The 18,151-nt window shown below is 42.6% G+C and overlaps 1 protein-coding gene across 2 annotated transcripts in view; it reads left to right on the forward strand.

Moving 5' to 3' along the window:
• znf704 (zinc finger protein 704) overlaps nt 1-18,151 on the forward strand; it is a 56,811-nt gene that overhangs the window by 32,609 nt on the left and 6,051 nt on the right. For both annotated transcript variants that reach the window (XM_014332143.2, XM_005917498.2), the window contains exons 3-6: nt 11,739-11,842; nt 12,922-13,199; nt 16,524-16,624; nt 16,845-17,139. In XM_014332143.2, coding sequence (XP_014187629.1) covers nt 11,739-11,842; nt 12,922-13,199; nt 16,524-16,624; nt 16,845-17,139 — 778 coding nt within the window. The remainder of the gene's footprint in view (nt 1-11,738; nt 11,843-12,921; nt 13,200-16,523; nt 16,625-16,844; nt 17,140-18,151) is intronic.

The raw sequence follows: 18,151 nt of genomic DNA on the forward strand, positions 1-18,151 counted from the left end.
TATATTACTGAGAAAGTCTCACTGACTGTCATAAAAAAGTGAGCTCTCATGTCCATAAACGTGAACACACGGATCACTTTTTTGTGACTATTTCATGTTATACTGTGATGCCGGGTTAATGCAGCAGCTTAGAAACTCTTATTTATTAGCCATTAAGTGTCTTTTTACTTCCAGTCAAACAAAACAGCTGCTACCATAATATTAGATAATAGAAACCTTTTGTTAGTGATGAAGGTGTGCATGCGCTGTATTGTGTATGTGTGTGTATAGGCTTCTCCCAGAGGCTGGTACATATCCTATATGCTAGGTTCTAAATAGAATCTCCATTGCAAAATGTAAATCTAGGGCGCACTCCTGAAGTGTGTGTGCGTGCCAGTCAAAAGGCATATTAAAAGTCAAAAGGGCAGCAGGGAGAGCGGATGATCACTTGCACTCATTTCAGTTGCTCACGGATTAACCGTCTCTGTGGATATGAAATATGAACGAATCAGAGTTTATATACATCAAACTGACACATGCATACACACATACACACTCATATACCATATACCACACACATACAGGGATAAGAAAGGCGCATTTCTTGACCCTGCAGCACTTTCATTCTATAAACACAGGCACACACTACCTCAAAAGAGAAAAAAAACATTCTTTCGTGCACTTAACCACCCCTGACTCGCCTTTGTCACTACATATTTACATTCGAGTTCAAACCTAATCCTGTCTCACAAAAACAGTCTGCCGGTGGGTCATAAACAAAGCTGTTCTGGATGGCTGCTGTTCCTGGAGTTCCTCATTTTAATAGAAAAGCGAGAGGAGAAGGAAAGCGATAAGGAATACTGACAAATTTTCTGGAGCTTGGCTAATTTTTCAAGCAGGCACTCAATTTACTCAACACAAGCTTCTGCTTATCACTAGTTTGCGCCGATACTGCGTGTCTCCACTTTTTTCCAAGACCTAAAGCAACATTTAAACTTTTTATTATCGTTTCTAATGGTGATGTCTCTGATTTTCCCGACTTGTTGGCTGTTGCAGGCAGCAGTTATAATGTTTTTCTTATTTAAGCTCGGTTGTAAGAGTCTGGTGATTTCCGAGAAAAGGAGACTTGCCTCTTTAACGGTAATACATAAAAATCATGAAAGACAGCTGCTGCTTAACATTTGCGGCCGTCATGCCAGAAATTGATCTGACACTGAGGAGGGTTTTTTTTGGGGGGGGGATTATGAGTCAACAATGACGAGTAGCATATGAATGTCTTTCGGATATTTTAATAAGCAGGTTTTCAGCTTCACTGACTCTGTGAGTGGCTGTGAGTGATCTGCAGCTCAAAGACTGTTTGGTCCAGATGATGTTAAAATCATTATAATTTCAGCTGTCAGAATGAAAATTGAAGCCTGAGGGCTTCTTAAGCCACATTTATCTGCTCATTTGTCAAGCAAACTCATATATCTAAGTGCAAATAATTGTTTTAACCCTGTCCACACACGCACACGCACACGCACACACACACACACACACACACACACGTGTGTGCCTGTTTACATCTGTGATCTAATTTCTTCTCGTCTTTGTGTGCACACTCTCTGTCCCAGCGGTGTAGTGTGTAGTAAGAGGCCGTGTTTTTTGTGATACTAAAGATCAGCTGTACTCCAACAAAGAATGAGATCGAGCCACAGAAGAGCTGGCATTGTGTACCTGTAACGAAGTGCACTCTGAGGGGATACTGCGCGAGAAAGAGGCCGAATCGCCACGTGAAAACATGCCACATCTGCTCTCGGTACGTTAGAGGCAGAGAAGGACAAAGGCGTGCAACTTCCTCTGTTGATCTGCAAATAGTTACACTGTACAGTTGTGACTGGCTGGGTGCACATGGAAGCAACACACACAGACACACACAGGGCTTTGGCTACTTGCCCAGCTAATGCCACGCCCTGTTTTTCACTTAGGGGAGAGCTGTAGCTATGAGAAAAGTGTCTCTGAGTGCTGCTTTTGTTGTTTAAAACCTAGCAAACGGTGCGTGTCCGTCTCCATCTGCACAGATTGTCATGTGTAAGCATGCCCGCTTTGCTTTGTGTGTTTGACTTTGCGTGTTTGGAGGACAGAGAGAGAGAGAGGCCGACAACTAAAACATGCTAATGTGTAATCAACTAATTAGCTGCCACCGAAAGCCAATGATTAGACGCTTTGTGGCTCTCAGCAATATTATCGTTGAGTCTTAATGGTTTCATCATCTTCACTAATCTATACGTGACCAGCCCTCTACATCCAGTGAGCCATTCTCTGCACTGTTTACTTTAGATTGTGTGCAGGATTTTCTGGGCTTAAGGAGATGATGGTGTTGGCGTGGTCGGGCAGATTTTTCAGGCTCTCGTTCAACATATTTGATTTTTCACAAACCAGAAACACTTTGCTCTGCCTCTCGGGGTTTGATTGATATTAATCATGTAAAGCACTTTCTCGAACACGGTCCCGTCTCCTTGTTTGATCTTTGAAGCTTTGAAAGTCAGCAGTCACTCATAATTATGTCTTGGTCTCACTTCATTAGGGGCAGTGAATTCGAGAGGCTTCGCAACACGAGAATTTTCTCAGGGTCTGATTTTTTTTTTATTTTTTGACTTTTCCGTCTTTGTGTGTTTTACCCCTTAACGTGAACTCCCCGTTTTATGATTAAAAGGAACGACTGTCGGTTCTCATTACACAGATATATGAGAGGTAAGGTGTTGCTGCAGTGTTGGGGTTGCACTTTTGAGGCTGCTGTGCTTTCAATTAGTGTGTAGTTTGTCAAATTCGATTCAGGCCAGTGCCATTCAAAAAAGAAAAAAAAACAGCTGTGAAGTTTTAACTCGATCTTAAGCTTCATTTATAAAAAATAGGAGACGGATTAGAACTCTGTATTTACTACAGTTATTTCGTTTATCAACCAGAGAACCGCGATGTTGTGTCAGAAATGCCACGTCCATGCGAGATTACAACAATCATGACTAAGCGTGGCATTGTTATTCGTTTGCGTGTAGTCTCATGGGTTCAGTCAAGGTCTCTCCTCTCCAAATCTAGAAAGAAGGCAGCTTGTAATTTAACACCATCTGCTTTTTCCATTTTTCCATTGTGATGTTTCCACACTAAATGTGGGCATCTTGACATTTCTAAGAAGAGGGCCCCAAGGATCTGGACTGAAGTTCACCATGAAACCCGCGTTACAGTGAATCAGATGGAGGTTTGGCACTTCAGCTCTGAGGACTGAAGCAGAGTCTGCGTGAAAGGAAGGATGCCCACGGCTCCTATTTCAAGAAGCTGGCTGCGAGGCCAGTGCATATGTTGTTATGGCTAGAAAGATGACTAGGTCCTTTGATTATATGGCTTGTTTATGTGTGTGTTTGTGTCGCTTCCAAAACAGATGTGCAGCTCAGAAACATTATTGTAAATGAAATAAACTAATGTGGCAATGCTTTAATGGGATTAATCAGTTGGTGTACTGTGAAATATCAGCAAACTGTGCAACAGCTCATAATTCTTGACTGGTTGTTGGCCGAGTTGAGGTCGTCACATGCCTCAGTTTATCCGACAGGCAGACCAAAACTCAGACATGCTCAGATTACAGTGATATATTAACAGATGCCGTCCGCTTCCGTGATTAAATTGGATCTTTTTCTTTGATAATAGCGTTTAAATGATTAAAAGATTGTCAAAATCCATCCACCACCTGTGGCTCCTCTGGGGGGATGTCGAGGGGTTACCAGGGCACCTGAGAGACATAATCTCTGAGACATCCCTGAAATGCCTCATTCTAAACTACACAAACCACCTCGACTGGTTCCTTTCGATTCGGAAGAGTAGCCAAAATACCATTTAGAAAAAGCTCATTTCTGCCAGTTGAATCTGCGATCGCATTCTTTGAGCCACTGCCTAATCCTCCAGGGTGTAGGTGAGGGCAGAAATGTAGACTGACCGCTTTAACAACTTTATCTTGATGCACAGCATCCGCATCGCTTCAGACCATCTGTTGATCTCAAACTGGCTTTAGAGACATTGATCAGAATTTTTTCTTTTTTTTAAAGAAGAAGATATGAATCCACACATCATTAGACAAGCTACAGCTGCCACTGATGGATATTTTCACTGTGAAAAAATGTGATTATTTTCTTCATCAGTCGTTTAATCTATTAAGTCGGAAAATGTAAAACGAAATAATTAAAATTCATATTTGAACTAATCACATTAATCTCTAAATTGCAAGTGAATAAGTTCCAAATACTTGTGATTATGTGATGGAATAAAGTATTAAATCAATAAAGAAGCAGAATCAGCTTTAATAACGTTTACCTCAGATGTATTTGCAGTAGTAAACGGGCAGCCATGTATCAAAAACATTCAAATTACAGATTAAAGATAAATACTTGCTTTACTTTACACACTTTCAACTTCAGCCATTTTAATATATCGTTTCACAGGTTCTGCTGCATTTGCAGTGTTTACTTTAGATGTGCCGCATGCCTGGTTTACAGTTGCAGTAAGTCACCTGTTTTACTGACTGAAGACAAAATACAGTGCAACGCTTTCTGCTCACAACACGAAGCCAAGTTGGCCGGCCGTTGCTGGTCTACATGGACACTGACCTGAATAGACTGTGAGAGAAACTCTAATGTTTTTAAAGGTAAAGAAGTGGATTATTATACACGTCACGATGTCAAGCTGATGGTGAATTCACTGTATGCTGAAGTCCCAACTAAAGACATAAAGTCTTGGAAATAACATATCAGCTCTTGTTGTCCGCGGGCTTCAGACGAGAGTTGCTGGGTGTCGCAAAGTATGCGCGAAACGGTTAAAGGCGAGCATTTCACATGAGCTACTGCAAACAGGTTGCTGTGCACTGAAATGACTGTGAAACTTGAAAGCAGCATTTAGGTCAAGGCTTGCAATTAAAGCTAAGTCGTGCCAGCATCCAAAAATGCATAAACCTAACTGCCAGTATACCTCATGCTCCAAGTCTATAAATAAGCAAACGGACAACACTAAAGGGAGATTATTTATTTTGGACACGCTCTCTATGTGCTGTTGAATTCCTTTTGCAGCCATAAAAACTGATGCTGCTTACGAGCCACGTTTGACTTTGCAAAGAGGTAAACACTGTCTCGCAGCTGTTGGCAGGATGTGTACTAGCCCCACAGACACAATTATGCCCACCTTGTGAATAGCCCGGGCCCAAGTGCGCTTCAGGAAATTGAATAGGCGATGCTCTGCTTTAGTCTGACCCCGCTGCGTCTCAGCTTTTATGGAAATACAGTGTTTTTTTGTTTTGTTTTGTTTATGCGTGTTTACCAACAAAGAACCGCTATCAGAAACATCTCTGAGCGATGCACACAAGCATGTCAAAGAAATTCCTGAGCGTCTCCCTTCATACACACCTGCCAATCAAAAGCTGTGTCCTTCATGCATGTTAGCTCCGTGTCACTCGCAGATGCCTTTTGGCAGTTTGTGTGTGTTGGAGAGCGGGGAGAAAATCAGATAAGCAGATAACAGAGGAGGAGCTCTCTGATTTATAAGAGTGCATTGAAGAGGAAATAGTCTTCATAGTCCAGTGCTTGTTATAAAGGAGGAGACCACCACACGCCACGTGGCATCAAAGAAGAGGATCCAAAGCGAACGCGTGCACAAAACACACACACACACACACACTTTTAACTTCGCTCCCACTGTGATCCACGGCAAAAGAAAGTCAGAGAAGCTCAAAGTGCAGGAGTGAAAAGTGAGAGAGACAGAGTCCAGCAGGGGCGAAGGGAAGGCGAGGAGACGGAAGAGTGTAGGAGTCGGGGGGGCGGCGAGTGTGCTTGGCAGCGCTGGCCTGTGTTTCAGGGGAATTCCTGTAACCCACCACACCTTTCAGCTGCCTTCATTAAAAATGACTGATAGTTTTGGGGTGATATATAAAGTAAAGCTACCAGGCATTTGTGCATGTTTGTGTGTGTGTGTCTGTGTGTGTGTGTGTGTATGTGTGTGTGTGTGTGTGTGTGTGTGTGTGTGTGTGTGTGTGTGTGTGTGTGTGTGTGTGTGTGTGTGTGTGTGTGTTGTGGCACAGACTGACCTTGGCCCAGTTAGTTTGAAGGCATTTGGGAGGAAAAGAAAAAGGGAGTGTGGAGAAAGAGAAAACAAAGTTTAGAGATTTTAAAGAGTCTGTGTCTCTGACGGGATCTTGTTATTCACGCTGACCAGAGGTTTTTTTTCTCATTAACTGTAAAAAGGAGGATTGTTGAATTGAGTGTGCGTGGTCAAATTCTGGGATAACGAGTGATCAGGAGCGTTTGAGCTTTTATTTGGTATATTTGGCGTATGAACTCCCTGTAACTATCCAGTGGAATAAAGGGAAAGTCTGTTGGACTCACATGGCGGCCTTTACCTTAAATACTGAGATAAAACAGCAAACTTAACCCGTTCGTAAGACGTTTATATATTTTCCACCTTCCACGTATTTTCTTTCATTTAAAATTTAAAAAATGTGATGAAAAACAAAGACCAGGCCTCCATTTCTTTGTCTTCCATCTACCTGTCAAACCACGGTGGCCACGGTAACATGAGCCCCCTGTTATTGTCTCTCCCCCCCCTTTCTCCTCCTGCCCGGTGTTTTGTTTGAAACCAAACCCTCCACGTCCCCCCTCTATGGTGGCGACCTGACTTTACACATGAAAAAAAAGAAGAAGAACGTGACCCCGCTTCCTGTCTCATTTGTTCTCATGGAGGCCCTTTGTTTTGTTGTATTCACTGCCTTAAAAAGAGTAGGCACATCTGGCTGTGGAAGTACAAGTTTCACCACTTGTTGCACACACACACACATATTGGCAAACCGCCACATCTTCATCCAAGCTCATCACAGTCCCCTGAAGAGGGAGCTGTTGTTTTATTTGTGCCTCCATTCCCACAGAGGGTTAACACAGTCTTATCCCTACTTCTAATTTTAACTTCTTTAGTTTCTAATCTGTCATTTCCAACATATGTTCATGATTTTCCCTGCAGTCGGGCAGTGATCTGCAGGTCTTTGTGAGACGGCGAATAGCCCGAATCAACTTCTTTTGTGTTTTTGCTTTATGTTCTCTTCAGCCCATTAATCAGTCTAAGCTCGTCTAATAATATAAGGTGAATAATTAAAAGAAAAAAGATAGGCTTAAGGCTTGGTTTTGTTCTATGTGGGAGTGGGCACATATGGGGAAAATTCTGCCCTCAAGCCTTTCCGTCAGAGTCGCTCTCGCTGACTTGTTCGGTGTTGAAAGAATATGAAAGTCTTCTTAACCTAACCAAGCTGTTAGGTGTGTAAACTGCATCAAAACACAACAAAAACTAAAGCGAGTCTTCACATTGTGGACTGTGTGTATTTTGAGACCTGCCTGATCTTCCTGTTGGTTTGGCGTTGCACCTTATTGGTTCAAGAAGCTTGCAGACTCCAGCTCCAGTGAGAGCGCAGAAAGGTGCATATTTCACTTGCTTTATTGGATTGTCCTTACAGATTTTCCAATATGTGATTGCACACAGTCTGTTTGACATTTTACATTTTTAAAAACATTGTTAGTATTTTAAAAACATACAGACCAAAATAATTAGATTTTATAATTTAGAAAATGACAGCAGCTTATTTATTTATGTTTATAAAAATTTATACACAGCCACAGTTGTGTTATCTTTTGTGCTGTCTTTCTATTTTTAATGAAAACTTTATTTTCTTTAGCACTACCGCATGCATTTAAATTTAGAGCTGAGGGCAGGAAGGGGTAACGAAAACAAAAAGCAGCGTGCAGGTTTATAATTACTCTGCTGCCTTTAAAATAAAGTGTGATACTGTAAGTGTCTTTATAATCTTATAATCTCATGGGTCTGTTGTCAGTGGACAGTGATGTACTCTCTTATTTAGTTTCTAATATAAATACCAGCCAAAGTCACTAAAATCACTTTTCCTCCTCATCCTGATGCTCTGGTTGAACTTCAGCAGATCTCATTGGCATCAGTATGTTGAGTTGCTGTCATGTGATTGGCTGATTGGGTTTGTGTATTGAGTGTATGTAAATGTGAAATCATCTTGTGGGAGGGTTGTCCATGAACAGTGACATATTTGCATTTTTAGAGTAAAAGAGCTCGGGGGCAGAGAGGTAATTCGATTTGGTAACGCTGCTTGAACAGAAGTATCGGTTAAAGCGTCCGCGGCCTTTGTTCAGGTCATTTTAAAAAAACAAAACAAAAAAAAACAACCTTATCAGTCTCTAAAGGTTTAGCAGCATTAACAGCATCTATAGTGTAAACTCATTTTCCATTTATGAATAGCCAGCAGCAAGATAAAATTACATGGATCCATTTCATGTAATCTGCATTAGTAAACAAGCCCTTTACCTCCTCTCTAGTTTTCTGTTGATGAAGCTATACATCCAAGATAATGTTCCCTTTAGGAAGCTCCAGGGATCGGATATGAGAAGATGTTTTATTACAAATAAAGTGAAGTAAGAATATTAAAGCGCACAGAGACGCACACAAACATGCCAGGGTATAAAGTTCATTTCTCAGAATTCACTTACCGATCCATTAACCATCCCACCCTGTCTCCTGTGTCACATGTATCATGTGTTTTAACGGGCCTCTCTCTAACACACACACACACACGCGTGCATGCATGCTCTCCCCGTGTGTTTAATTACAGCCATAATAAGCACTTGGATGGAAACTAAGTTTGATAAGGCCACTAATGACAAATGCGATTTGGGAAATTCCCTTTTCCCGCTCTCTCAGCTTCGTCCTCGTCATCTCATACATCACATCTTAATTATGAGTCTTCCTAATGTGTTTTCCTGGGATTTACTCTTTCATATTTCAAGATTGACAAAGCGCCCAGCAATTACTGTCTATCGTTGTTACCGTGGATATAATATCTACAGTCACATGATGGCCTCCCAAGGTGACCAGGAAGTGGGTTTTTCTAATGGCGATGTTGGGTGGCTGGTTGGGGGAGATGGGGGGGGGGGGGGGGTCAGGGGTAAAAGTGGCATTTGTGCGTGCAGCTCCTTTTCTTGATTTATGTGGAGGCTGTAATGACATCATATTCAACAGCCGAAAGGGTAATAAATTAGATATCAGCTAACGGAGGCTGAGGATCTTCCTTTGTTAGCGTGCTCCTGTTCTCTGCTCACATCGCTCTTTTCTTTTCCCCTGTGAAGTAAATACGCTTTTAATTACTTTCACATAAATTTTAAAGTGTCGTTTATTCACAGCGAAACTACTGACAAGAAGATGCTGGCATTAAAGAGTCTCTCTACAACGTAAACCTGTCGTTGCATTTATATTTAACTTCTTTTCTTCTTTTTCCAATGAAAAGTCACAAAATGTCTTTTAAATAAAGCTTCACCTGTTTTACATTTGTGAAAACTGCTCCTCAGATCTGATCAGTAAAAGTTTTTTTTATCAGAATTGTGTACATTCGACCCAGTGCTGGATCCATTTTAGGGAAATGACTGATTGCAAAAGTCCCTTGAAAGTCTCTTTTCTTAGAAAAAGCTCTGGAAATCCCCTTTAGCTCTGTTAGCTTTTTGAACTTGTAGCTGCTAACAGGCTCTCGCTCGGCTCTGGCAGCCAAAAATAAAAACTTCACTTCATCTGCAGTCACAGCACATCCAGGATTTTCTGGCAGCATTATAATAGTAATCATCATTTACGAAAGGTCTGATGCACATATAATGCACATATTTCGGTCAGGAAAGGTAACACACACTCCCTTAGAGATTTGCCTGGCAACCACTGGTCACTATGGAAAGCATTCCCTGACCGGAGGCAGGAGGTTGCTGACAGTCACTGTGAAGTAGATTGCTAAAGTCCTGGTCGCGCCGTCCTAGAGACCACCTGTCGCTGGTGAAGTTGCTGCCAGCATGAAATTGGTCATAAGAAGGAATACCACGCTGGAACGAAATCCTCCCCACAATCGCTTCAGTCAGGAGTAGATGGTGTGCAAGAAAGACTGCAAATGCTTGCAAACTAGTCACTCAGCTTCAGTGAACTTTGAAAAGGTGTGACGCAAACCAGAAACTGTGAACGCTCACCTTCAAAGTAAAAGCTGCATCTTTTGCTGAGGCATAGCTTTAAAAGTTTTAAGGTGAACGTTCTCCGTTTCCAGTTCGTTTCACACTTTTTTACTAAAGCTCAGAGAGTAAATGGCGAGTCTTTGCCGATCACTTGGTGTTTTCAATGCAAACCCTTGGCGACCGTGTCAATCTGCTAGGGACCAAAGAGCTCACAAGGAACTTTTTGGCGCTGCACCCTCACTGTGACCACTTTCACCTGGTAACAGGGAGCAGCCTCCAGCAAACACTCACCAACCTGTCAGGACATACACGTTTCCCTACCCTGACTGGTCTCTAGGCCAGTGTGGCTGACACATTGCTGATCGATCACACTTCCTCTCTTGTTGCTTCCCAGAGGCCCACTCTGAGTCAGCAAGAACGCTGTTCTGGGCAATGAAACCCGCTTTTAATTAACATTTAGTTACCGTTTCACCTGAGACCGCAGATTTACTTATTACCTTCCAGCAAGCATTCCCGGTAGAGATCATCTTTATGTGTTTGAGTGTTTTCACCGCTGCATGGACGTGACCCTGTCAGTGGCTCATCAGCGTGCAGTCATTAAACAGCTGCACTCTTCTTTTAGCAAATAACCAGTCGTCTTTCTCCGTGTATAAACATTTTAGGGGAGCTGTCAATTATCCAAACACTGACCTAAAATGTCTTTCTCCTGTTCCTGCTGCCAAAGCAGCAAAACCGCACCTTGTTCTTCTCTGCAGGCCGGTTCCACTCTGGAAAACTTTTAGCAGATAAAGCTAGACTCACATTTTCTTTCCTCTCTGTATCTACACACAAAACGGATGCATTTAGTAACCTTAAGTTTCAATGTCAGCTGTGTTTATTGGCTTCTTAAACTGAGTCAACTTGAAACCGAGCGTGTGCGCCTCAAAACCCTTCCAAAAATAAACACTGAGAACGACATCTAGCCTTTGACTGTGGTATTCAGCGGTGGGTGTGACAGCGGTGCTTTGTTCTGTCCATTAGAAGAGGCGGTGAATGTTATTACATGTCCCCGCTCTCTCATTTTTCCTTCCTGCCCTGTTGTTTTATGTTTTTTATCAGTAGGATCGTGCACAAAGCAGAATACTGCAACACTGCAGAGACGATCAATATTGAATTTTTTTATGTGACTTCCTCGTAATTCTTCATTATTATTATTTTTTTGCATGCATCAGTAATGATGCTGGGTGTTGTTGTTATTGTTGTTGTTGTTTTTTAACAACAGGGGTGAAGTGTGTCATCTCTGCAGCCTGCAACATCCTGTGCAGTAAATCAGTTTCCTAGTTTCTATTTGTATTTTATTCTGTTAGCTGTTTATTTTTCTTAATGGTGTCTGGGTGATTGCATCAGTCAAACAAAAAAACCCAACTTGAATGTAATTAGCAGTTTTTGCTGCAGTCATCGCAGCAGCATGGAAACCTCAACATCTGCTTTCCCTCTAAAAACACCGGGCCGAGCAGCGAAGAAGACAAACACATGCTGAGCTCTCGAGCTTGCTGTAAATGGTAATGTGCCTGTAGTGTGTTTATTGTTATCAGTTTTAAAAAGAAAAAAGTGTAATAGTCTGGACTTATTTGTGAAGAAGAGAGTTATCAGGTCTTTCTCTTTAACTGATTGGAAGCAGCTCAGTAAAGTTTTCTTTTGTTTCTGTTTCCACAGGCGGTCGGAGGAGGAAGTGGATATGGACAAAGTGACGGCCGCTATGGTGCTGACGAGCCTCTCTACCAGCCCGCTGGTGAGGAGCCCACCTGTGAGAGTCAGTGGTAAGCATCATTAGTACTAAATAAACAGCCGTAAATAAATATTTCCTTTTTATGCGTCACTTGGCTATTTTTCTAATAACATAGCAGAAGTTTTATGAAAAGCGAACTAAAACAAGTCGCTGAGCCAATAATTTGTGTGTTTTCCTGTACGCTGTGTTTCATTCCCTCACAGCTGTTATCTTGTGAATGCATGTGGAAGCTTAAGGTTGATAAATTACTGCCACCTGCTGTGCTGTAGGATCATCTCATCAATGAGCTGTGGAAATCCAAAGAAAAGCACAATGAGTCTGGATCTCTGCCACTCGGCAAAGTGGCGGAAGTCCAAAATGCCCCATAACTGCAATCTCGTGAAACCATTTAGGCGGTCTTTGTAACCAGCCTGCTGTCCTTCCAGCCGAGCAGACGCGCAGCCAACCACCGTGCACGTGGTGTCACTGTCGTACGTCATGCACAGATGAACAAACTGGGCTTTAAATGCTAACTGTACCCTTTTTATCTAAATGTAGTCATGTAGTTTGAGATCACACAGCGTGCACGGAACACAGAGCACTGCTGATATCTCTCAAATGAACCAGTAGTCTTGTTGTTCTGACCACTCAGAGCCTGTGCTGCTGCTGAGCCACATCCTCTTTTATGTTAAATGTTCTGCCGAAGAAACGAGTGAAGAGAGAAGAGAGAGGCACCCTGCCAGGAAGCAGCTTCACTAAACCAAACTGGGTCTCTGTCTCTCTCACACACACATGTACAATCACTGCAAAGTTTTCCCCTGCTTCACTAAGTGAAATGCCTTTTGTGGCTGATATTCAAAAGAAACTCTTCTTTGATCTTAAAAAAAAGGAAGACCTTGGAAGTGTCTCGGTGGAATCACACAACAGGAGAGTAACCTTTATTTTCTTGTGTCATAGTGAAGACTGCTTCTGGGAGGCTCTTTCTTTGTGAAGTGCAAATATAGCTGTCTGAGCCTAATTGGATGTCTTGATCTCATCCTTTGTTGTGTTTGTAGCATTTACAGATATAACTAAAGAAGTTTGAGCTTCTGTTAGATAAACTCTCCATCTCCTGTTCCTGTGTGTCTTCAGAGGGTCTGAGTGGATCGTGGAAAGACAACGGCTCGGCCGGACCCTTCACCCCATCGAGCAACAGCTCCTCGGGGGGCTACTGGAGCTGGTCTGCTCCGAGCGATCAGTCCAACCCCTCCACACCATCCCCACCGCTCTCTGCAGACAGCTTCAAGCCCTTCCGTGTACCCAGCCTGGGAGGGGTGGGGCCTGGCCCCGCAGGACCTGAAGACCCCATTCTGGATGAGCAGGACGGGAGCAGCCTGCTCTTTGATGAGCCCATCCCTCGCAAGCGCAAGGTGAATACCGTTTAGCTGGGTAAAAATCCTGTGTGGGTTCTCCGGATACTCCGGCTTCAGTCCAAAGACATGAGTTTAGTGGGGTTTGGTTAATTGGTGATTCTAGATTATCCATGTGAATGTGAGTCTGAATGGTCGTCTGTCTCTGTGTTAGCCCTGTGACAGACTGGCGACCTGTCCAGGGTGTACCCTGCCTCTCGCCTTGTGATCTTGATGCGCTTCCCCTGTCTGACACAGATGGTCTTTTTAAGGCACATTTCTTTTAAAGAGAGGGTGGAGGAGGGTGAGGCCACTGAGGTGATCATATTAGCTATATCCTTACTCAATGACAGAGCCAAGAGTAGGACAAAAAACACATGAAACAGAGTTTTTATAGCAGACTGAGCCGACTCCCTGTGAGGGATTGCTTGTACATGCGTTGACCTCGTTATTTGAAATCCTTAAAGCGAGTATCACTGCTGTACGGGGAAAATCATATACACAGAAAACAAGGACGAGCATCAAATGCCCCTTCAAAATGATGAAAACCACTGCACGCTGTGTTTTCCCAACACGATTTTTCGAGTCAGTTGAATTTATGCTAATATCATCTCGATGGTTCTGTAAATTTAGCAGAAAAGAGACGAAGCCAATAAAGATTTGAGCCAAACTCAATGGTTAAACTTAATTTTTGTTAGTGTGTGTTTTTAGACTCAAAATACTGTTGAAGAAATTTAACTGTGCAAAAGCAGTTACGCTTCATGGATAACAATCAGCAGCCAAGTTACCTGGTAAACATCTGCCATCAATGCAGCATCAAGAGAAATAAGAATGACTGTCAATCAGGGAGTTATCAGCACTGGATTATTTCTGATACAACCATATTAACATGGTAGCAGTTTTTCATTGTTAAACATCGGCACTGTTAGTAGTTAATCATCACGGGGTTAAGGGAAGGAGATATGATGATATGTTTCCCAGGTGCTTTTGTCCCACTTGTGGCTTCACTTTTATTACCGCGTGGTGCATTAAAAGCTTTTTTTGAAGGAAACAGTCGCACTGATCCTGATAGCAGGCATATCTGGAGGTAAGAATAAAGGTCGTGAACTTGTCTTTGAGATCCCGCCACATGTACATGAGCTGGTTGATTTCTCTTCTGCAATATTAACCTGTGAGGTTACTGATGTAATTTAGTTTCTGACTGATAGGCGGAGAGGGAAATTGGACAGGAAAGGACACAAAGCCTTTTTTGCTCCGGTCTTGAGTTTCGTGTCACGCGTCCTGGCCACACACACACTTTCTTTCACACTAATCATTTCACCTCGTCTCATCACTACGCGCCACTGACAGCTCATCACATCTACACCACGCTGTCACTCGTTATTTTGTCCGACGTATATTGCGTCACTCTCTCTCTCTCTCTGCCTTCATCCCAGGGCTCTCCTCTGCTTATCGGCGCTCCTGTGTGCCAGTTTGCCGACGGTATCATCCATCTCCCCCTCCTTTCATTCTTTCCTCTCCCCTGCTCTCGCCTCTGTTTTCTCCCCTCTCTCTTCCGTTCTCGCTGCTTGAGTGTGTCCTCCCCAGACATTTGTCCTTAATAATTACTTCCTCAGCCTTCACGTGTAGCTCCTCTCAAAAACACAGTAATGATTTGAATTCCCTCAACGGCAAACAGAAAAGATTCTGCTGGCCCTCTAAAAAAAAAGAAAAGAAAAGGGGGGGGAAATCGATAGACTCTTTAGTGAGCTCCACGTTGGCGCAGTGTACTCGGATAATTGGGAAGATCACAAAGAAGGGCGTGGAGGGAGGAGAAAGAGAGGGAGAAACGGGAAGCGAGATGAAGGTTGTGGATGAAAAATTAAAGAGTGACTAACAGGAATTACATGAAAAAGGAAGAGAGCGCAGACGGAGGCTTGAACAGCGTCTCCGAAAGCTCCTATAATGTTGGCTTAACAAGTCGCACTCACACAATCTATACGTGCAGATGCCAGGCTTCCTCGTGAACTTATCTACATGCTACTCGCGTGCTCTTGTTTTTCTCCTGGCAGCGCCGCACCGTTTGAGGCTCCCCATTTAATTAACTGTGAAATGTTGCTTTAAAGGGGCGCACACGCTCGCCAACACACAAAATCGGCTTTTGTTACGCAAAGACAAAACAATGCAATCGGGGAAGGGGGGCACGTGATTGCTGTGTGTATGTGTGAGAGTGTTTCTGAAAGAGGGAAAATTAGAAATAAAACATGTTGTCAAAGTTAAATCAGCCTGCTTAACAATAGCTTGACAGACGTGGCTATAAGACCGTTTATAATAGCGAGAGTGCAGGAGGGCAGGGAGGAAGTTCACGGGACTCTTTTACTCCATGAAAACAATACACGGTCTCTGTAGGACGCCGGTGGTTTAATTACATTAGGCAGATCAGAGACACTGGAGCATCACCGCCATTGTGTCCACGGTAACACCAGAGATAGATGCTGCATTAAAGCTGTGTGTCTATTTTGTTTTCCTCCCTGGTTTTAATCTACATCATTTCAAAGTGACACTTTATAGTGTAACGCAAAGACTTTAAATATGGTATCATAAACTGATCACTCTGAAGGAGACTGCATTTTTAAAGTCCTTTAAATCCTTTAAATTCCCAACGTAAACATGGCATATCTGCATTTTAATCTAGGACAGGTATGACGTTGAACAATGAATACTAGCAGGGTGTTAGTGAGGCAGTGCAGCAGCATGTTTAATCTGAGAAATTTCATTTATCTCCATATATCGCCTTAATTTTGTAAATTATGGTTATTTTACTCTAAAAACAGCCCCTACATCATAATGTTGTACTTTCTATGTATGTGTTTGTTCGTTTAAAATAAAATGGCATGTGATGTGCAAAAAAAGAGCAAGTTGCAATTTAAATTTTACACTTTTTAAATGGAAATAATAGTATGTATATATATATATATATGATAACCAGTGGATATATTTTTTTGTACCTACTTTGCTACCTGAGCGAATTTTCATTTCTGTGCAGTCTTAAACGAACTGTAATGTTATCAGTGAGTTTATACTGTGCATTGTCCATTTGATTAGGTACACCTGCTCGTTAATGAAAATGAGAGTTTTTCTATAACCTAAAAAACATATTTTTCTGTAACCTTTATCTGAACATGTCTGTGGTGCAGATAACCTTTTTCCGTGTTAATGGCAGATATTAAAAAACACATCCTTCAGAGAAAAGAAGCTTTCATGCGTACGATTTCTTGTTATGTACCCTGCAGTTGTTGCGTGTGACTCTTTGAAGTTGGCATCAGAGCGCCAGCGAAACACTGATGTGCTGTGTGTCTCCTGCAGAACTCCATGAAGGTGATGTTCAAGTGCCTGTGGAAGAACTGTGGCAAGGTGCTGAGTACTGCCGCTGGCATTCAGAGACACATCCGCACCATCCACCTGGGGTAAGACACAGACGGTCTGCATACACACCTGAGATAAAGTCCACTCGAAGCCTCAAAAACGGCTCTGCTGCTCATATCCTGCCTCTGGTTGATGACTTACGGGTTATCAGCATAGTAATATGTCCCAGTGATACTGGATAGATGGCTAACCTGACCTTTAGGTGGAGATTTACATTCATGATGTATTTCTGTCTGTCCTGCCCCTGCGCTTGTCTCCCAGTCGTAACTGTGACTCAGACCTCAGCGACGGTGAGGAGGACTTCTACTACACGGAGATTAAGCTGAACACGGACTCGGTGGCCGACGGGCTGAGTAGCCTGTCCCCAGCTTCGCCCTCTGTCCTGTCTCCCCCGCCTCCTCCCCCGTCTCCTCTCCCCTCGGTCAGCCAGCTGCCAGACTCCCATAAACCGACTCAACCCTCTGACACCAAGGAGCCCCACGCCGGCGGCACCACGCCGCTCAGCCGCTCTGCACCCAGCGCTCTCTACCTCATCCACACAGACCATGCCTACCAGGTGATGAAGACTTATGTGCTCTGTATACGTCCCTCAGTTTCTCACACATTACTATCGAGGTCCTTGTTATGCTGACGATGTGTCACAGTGTTCGTAAACACACTAAAGATCTCGCAGCGACTTGTGGTCCCTCCCTCCCTATAGCAGCTGTGCTAACAGTTGCAGTCTATCAACACACAAGCAGCAGGTTTGAATAATTAATTAAAGGTTGAAAAATGACACAATTTATCTATTTTAGCCTCGGTTTTCAGATTATTGTTTGAAGAATAACCGCCATTAGCTTTCCATTAATATCTGTGCATCTAATATTAATGCAGAGCTGCACGCTTGAGGTCTGACATGAGTAGTTATGTTTCTGATAAAGGCCAAAAATCTGCCTTTATTCTTTGAATAAAGTATATTTATCCGACCATTAAAATCTACCTCACCTAGAAAATAACAAAATCAAGAGGTTTTTTTTTTTTATTATTATCAAAAAAATTTAATAGAAAGAGAAATCTGACCAAAAAAAAGAAACCTCCTCTGGGTAAACTCGGTGTCAGAAAAGATGGAAAAGTCCCATCTCCAGCCTGCAGTATACACATGTAAAGGACAGGTGTAGTTTCTGGGTAAAAAAAAGGGAAGTCATTCACCTGCTTTCTTTCTAATGGCCAGCAGGGGGAGACTCCCCTGGTTCAGTTGATACTAAGTCTATGGGGAACAGACCCTCAGCTCTGTTGGTTGTGACATCATTAACACTTTTCTGATTAGTTTATGGTCTTGAGCACAAAATGATAATTTTATAAATTATGGCTTTAATTGGAAGCAAAAAAAGAGATTAAAGCAAGGTATGCTTCAGGGCGCTTGATCATTAAATCGAGTTTCAAAGCAGAAAAAAATGTTCAGCTTGAGGCTTCGTAAGAGGATTTCACTAACCACTGTCTGACATCCCAATACAAAGAAGCTCTGCATCAATTAACAAATACTAAAAGAAATAAAAGTATTCCAATATGCTGAATTAAAATAAAAGTTA

Source organism: Haplochromis burtoni, unplaced genomic scaffold, assembly GCF_018398535.1.
Source record: "Haplochromis burtoni strain Fernald_Lab_line unplaced genomic scaffold, NCSU_Asbu1 Contig_25, whole genome shotgun sequence".
NCBI lineage: Eukaryota > Metazoa > Chordata > Actinopteri > Cichliformes > Cichlidae > Haplochromis > Haplochromis burtoni.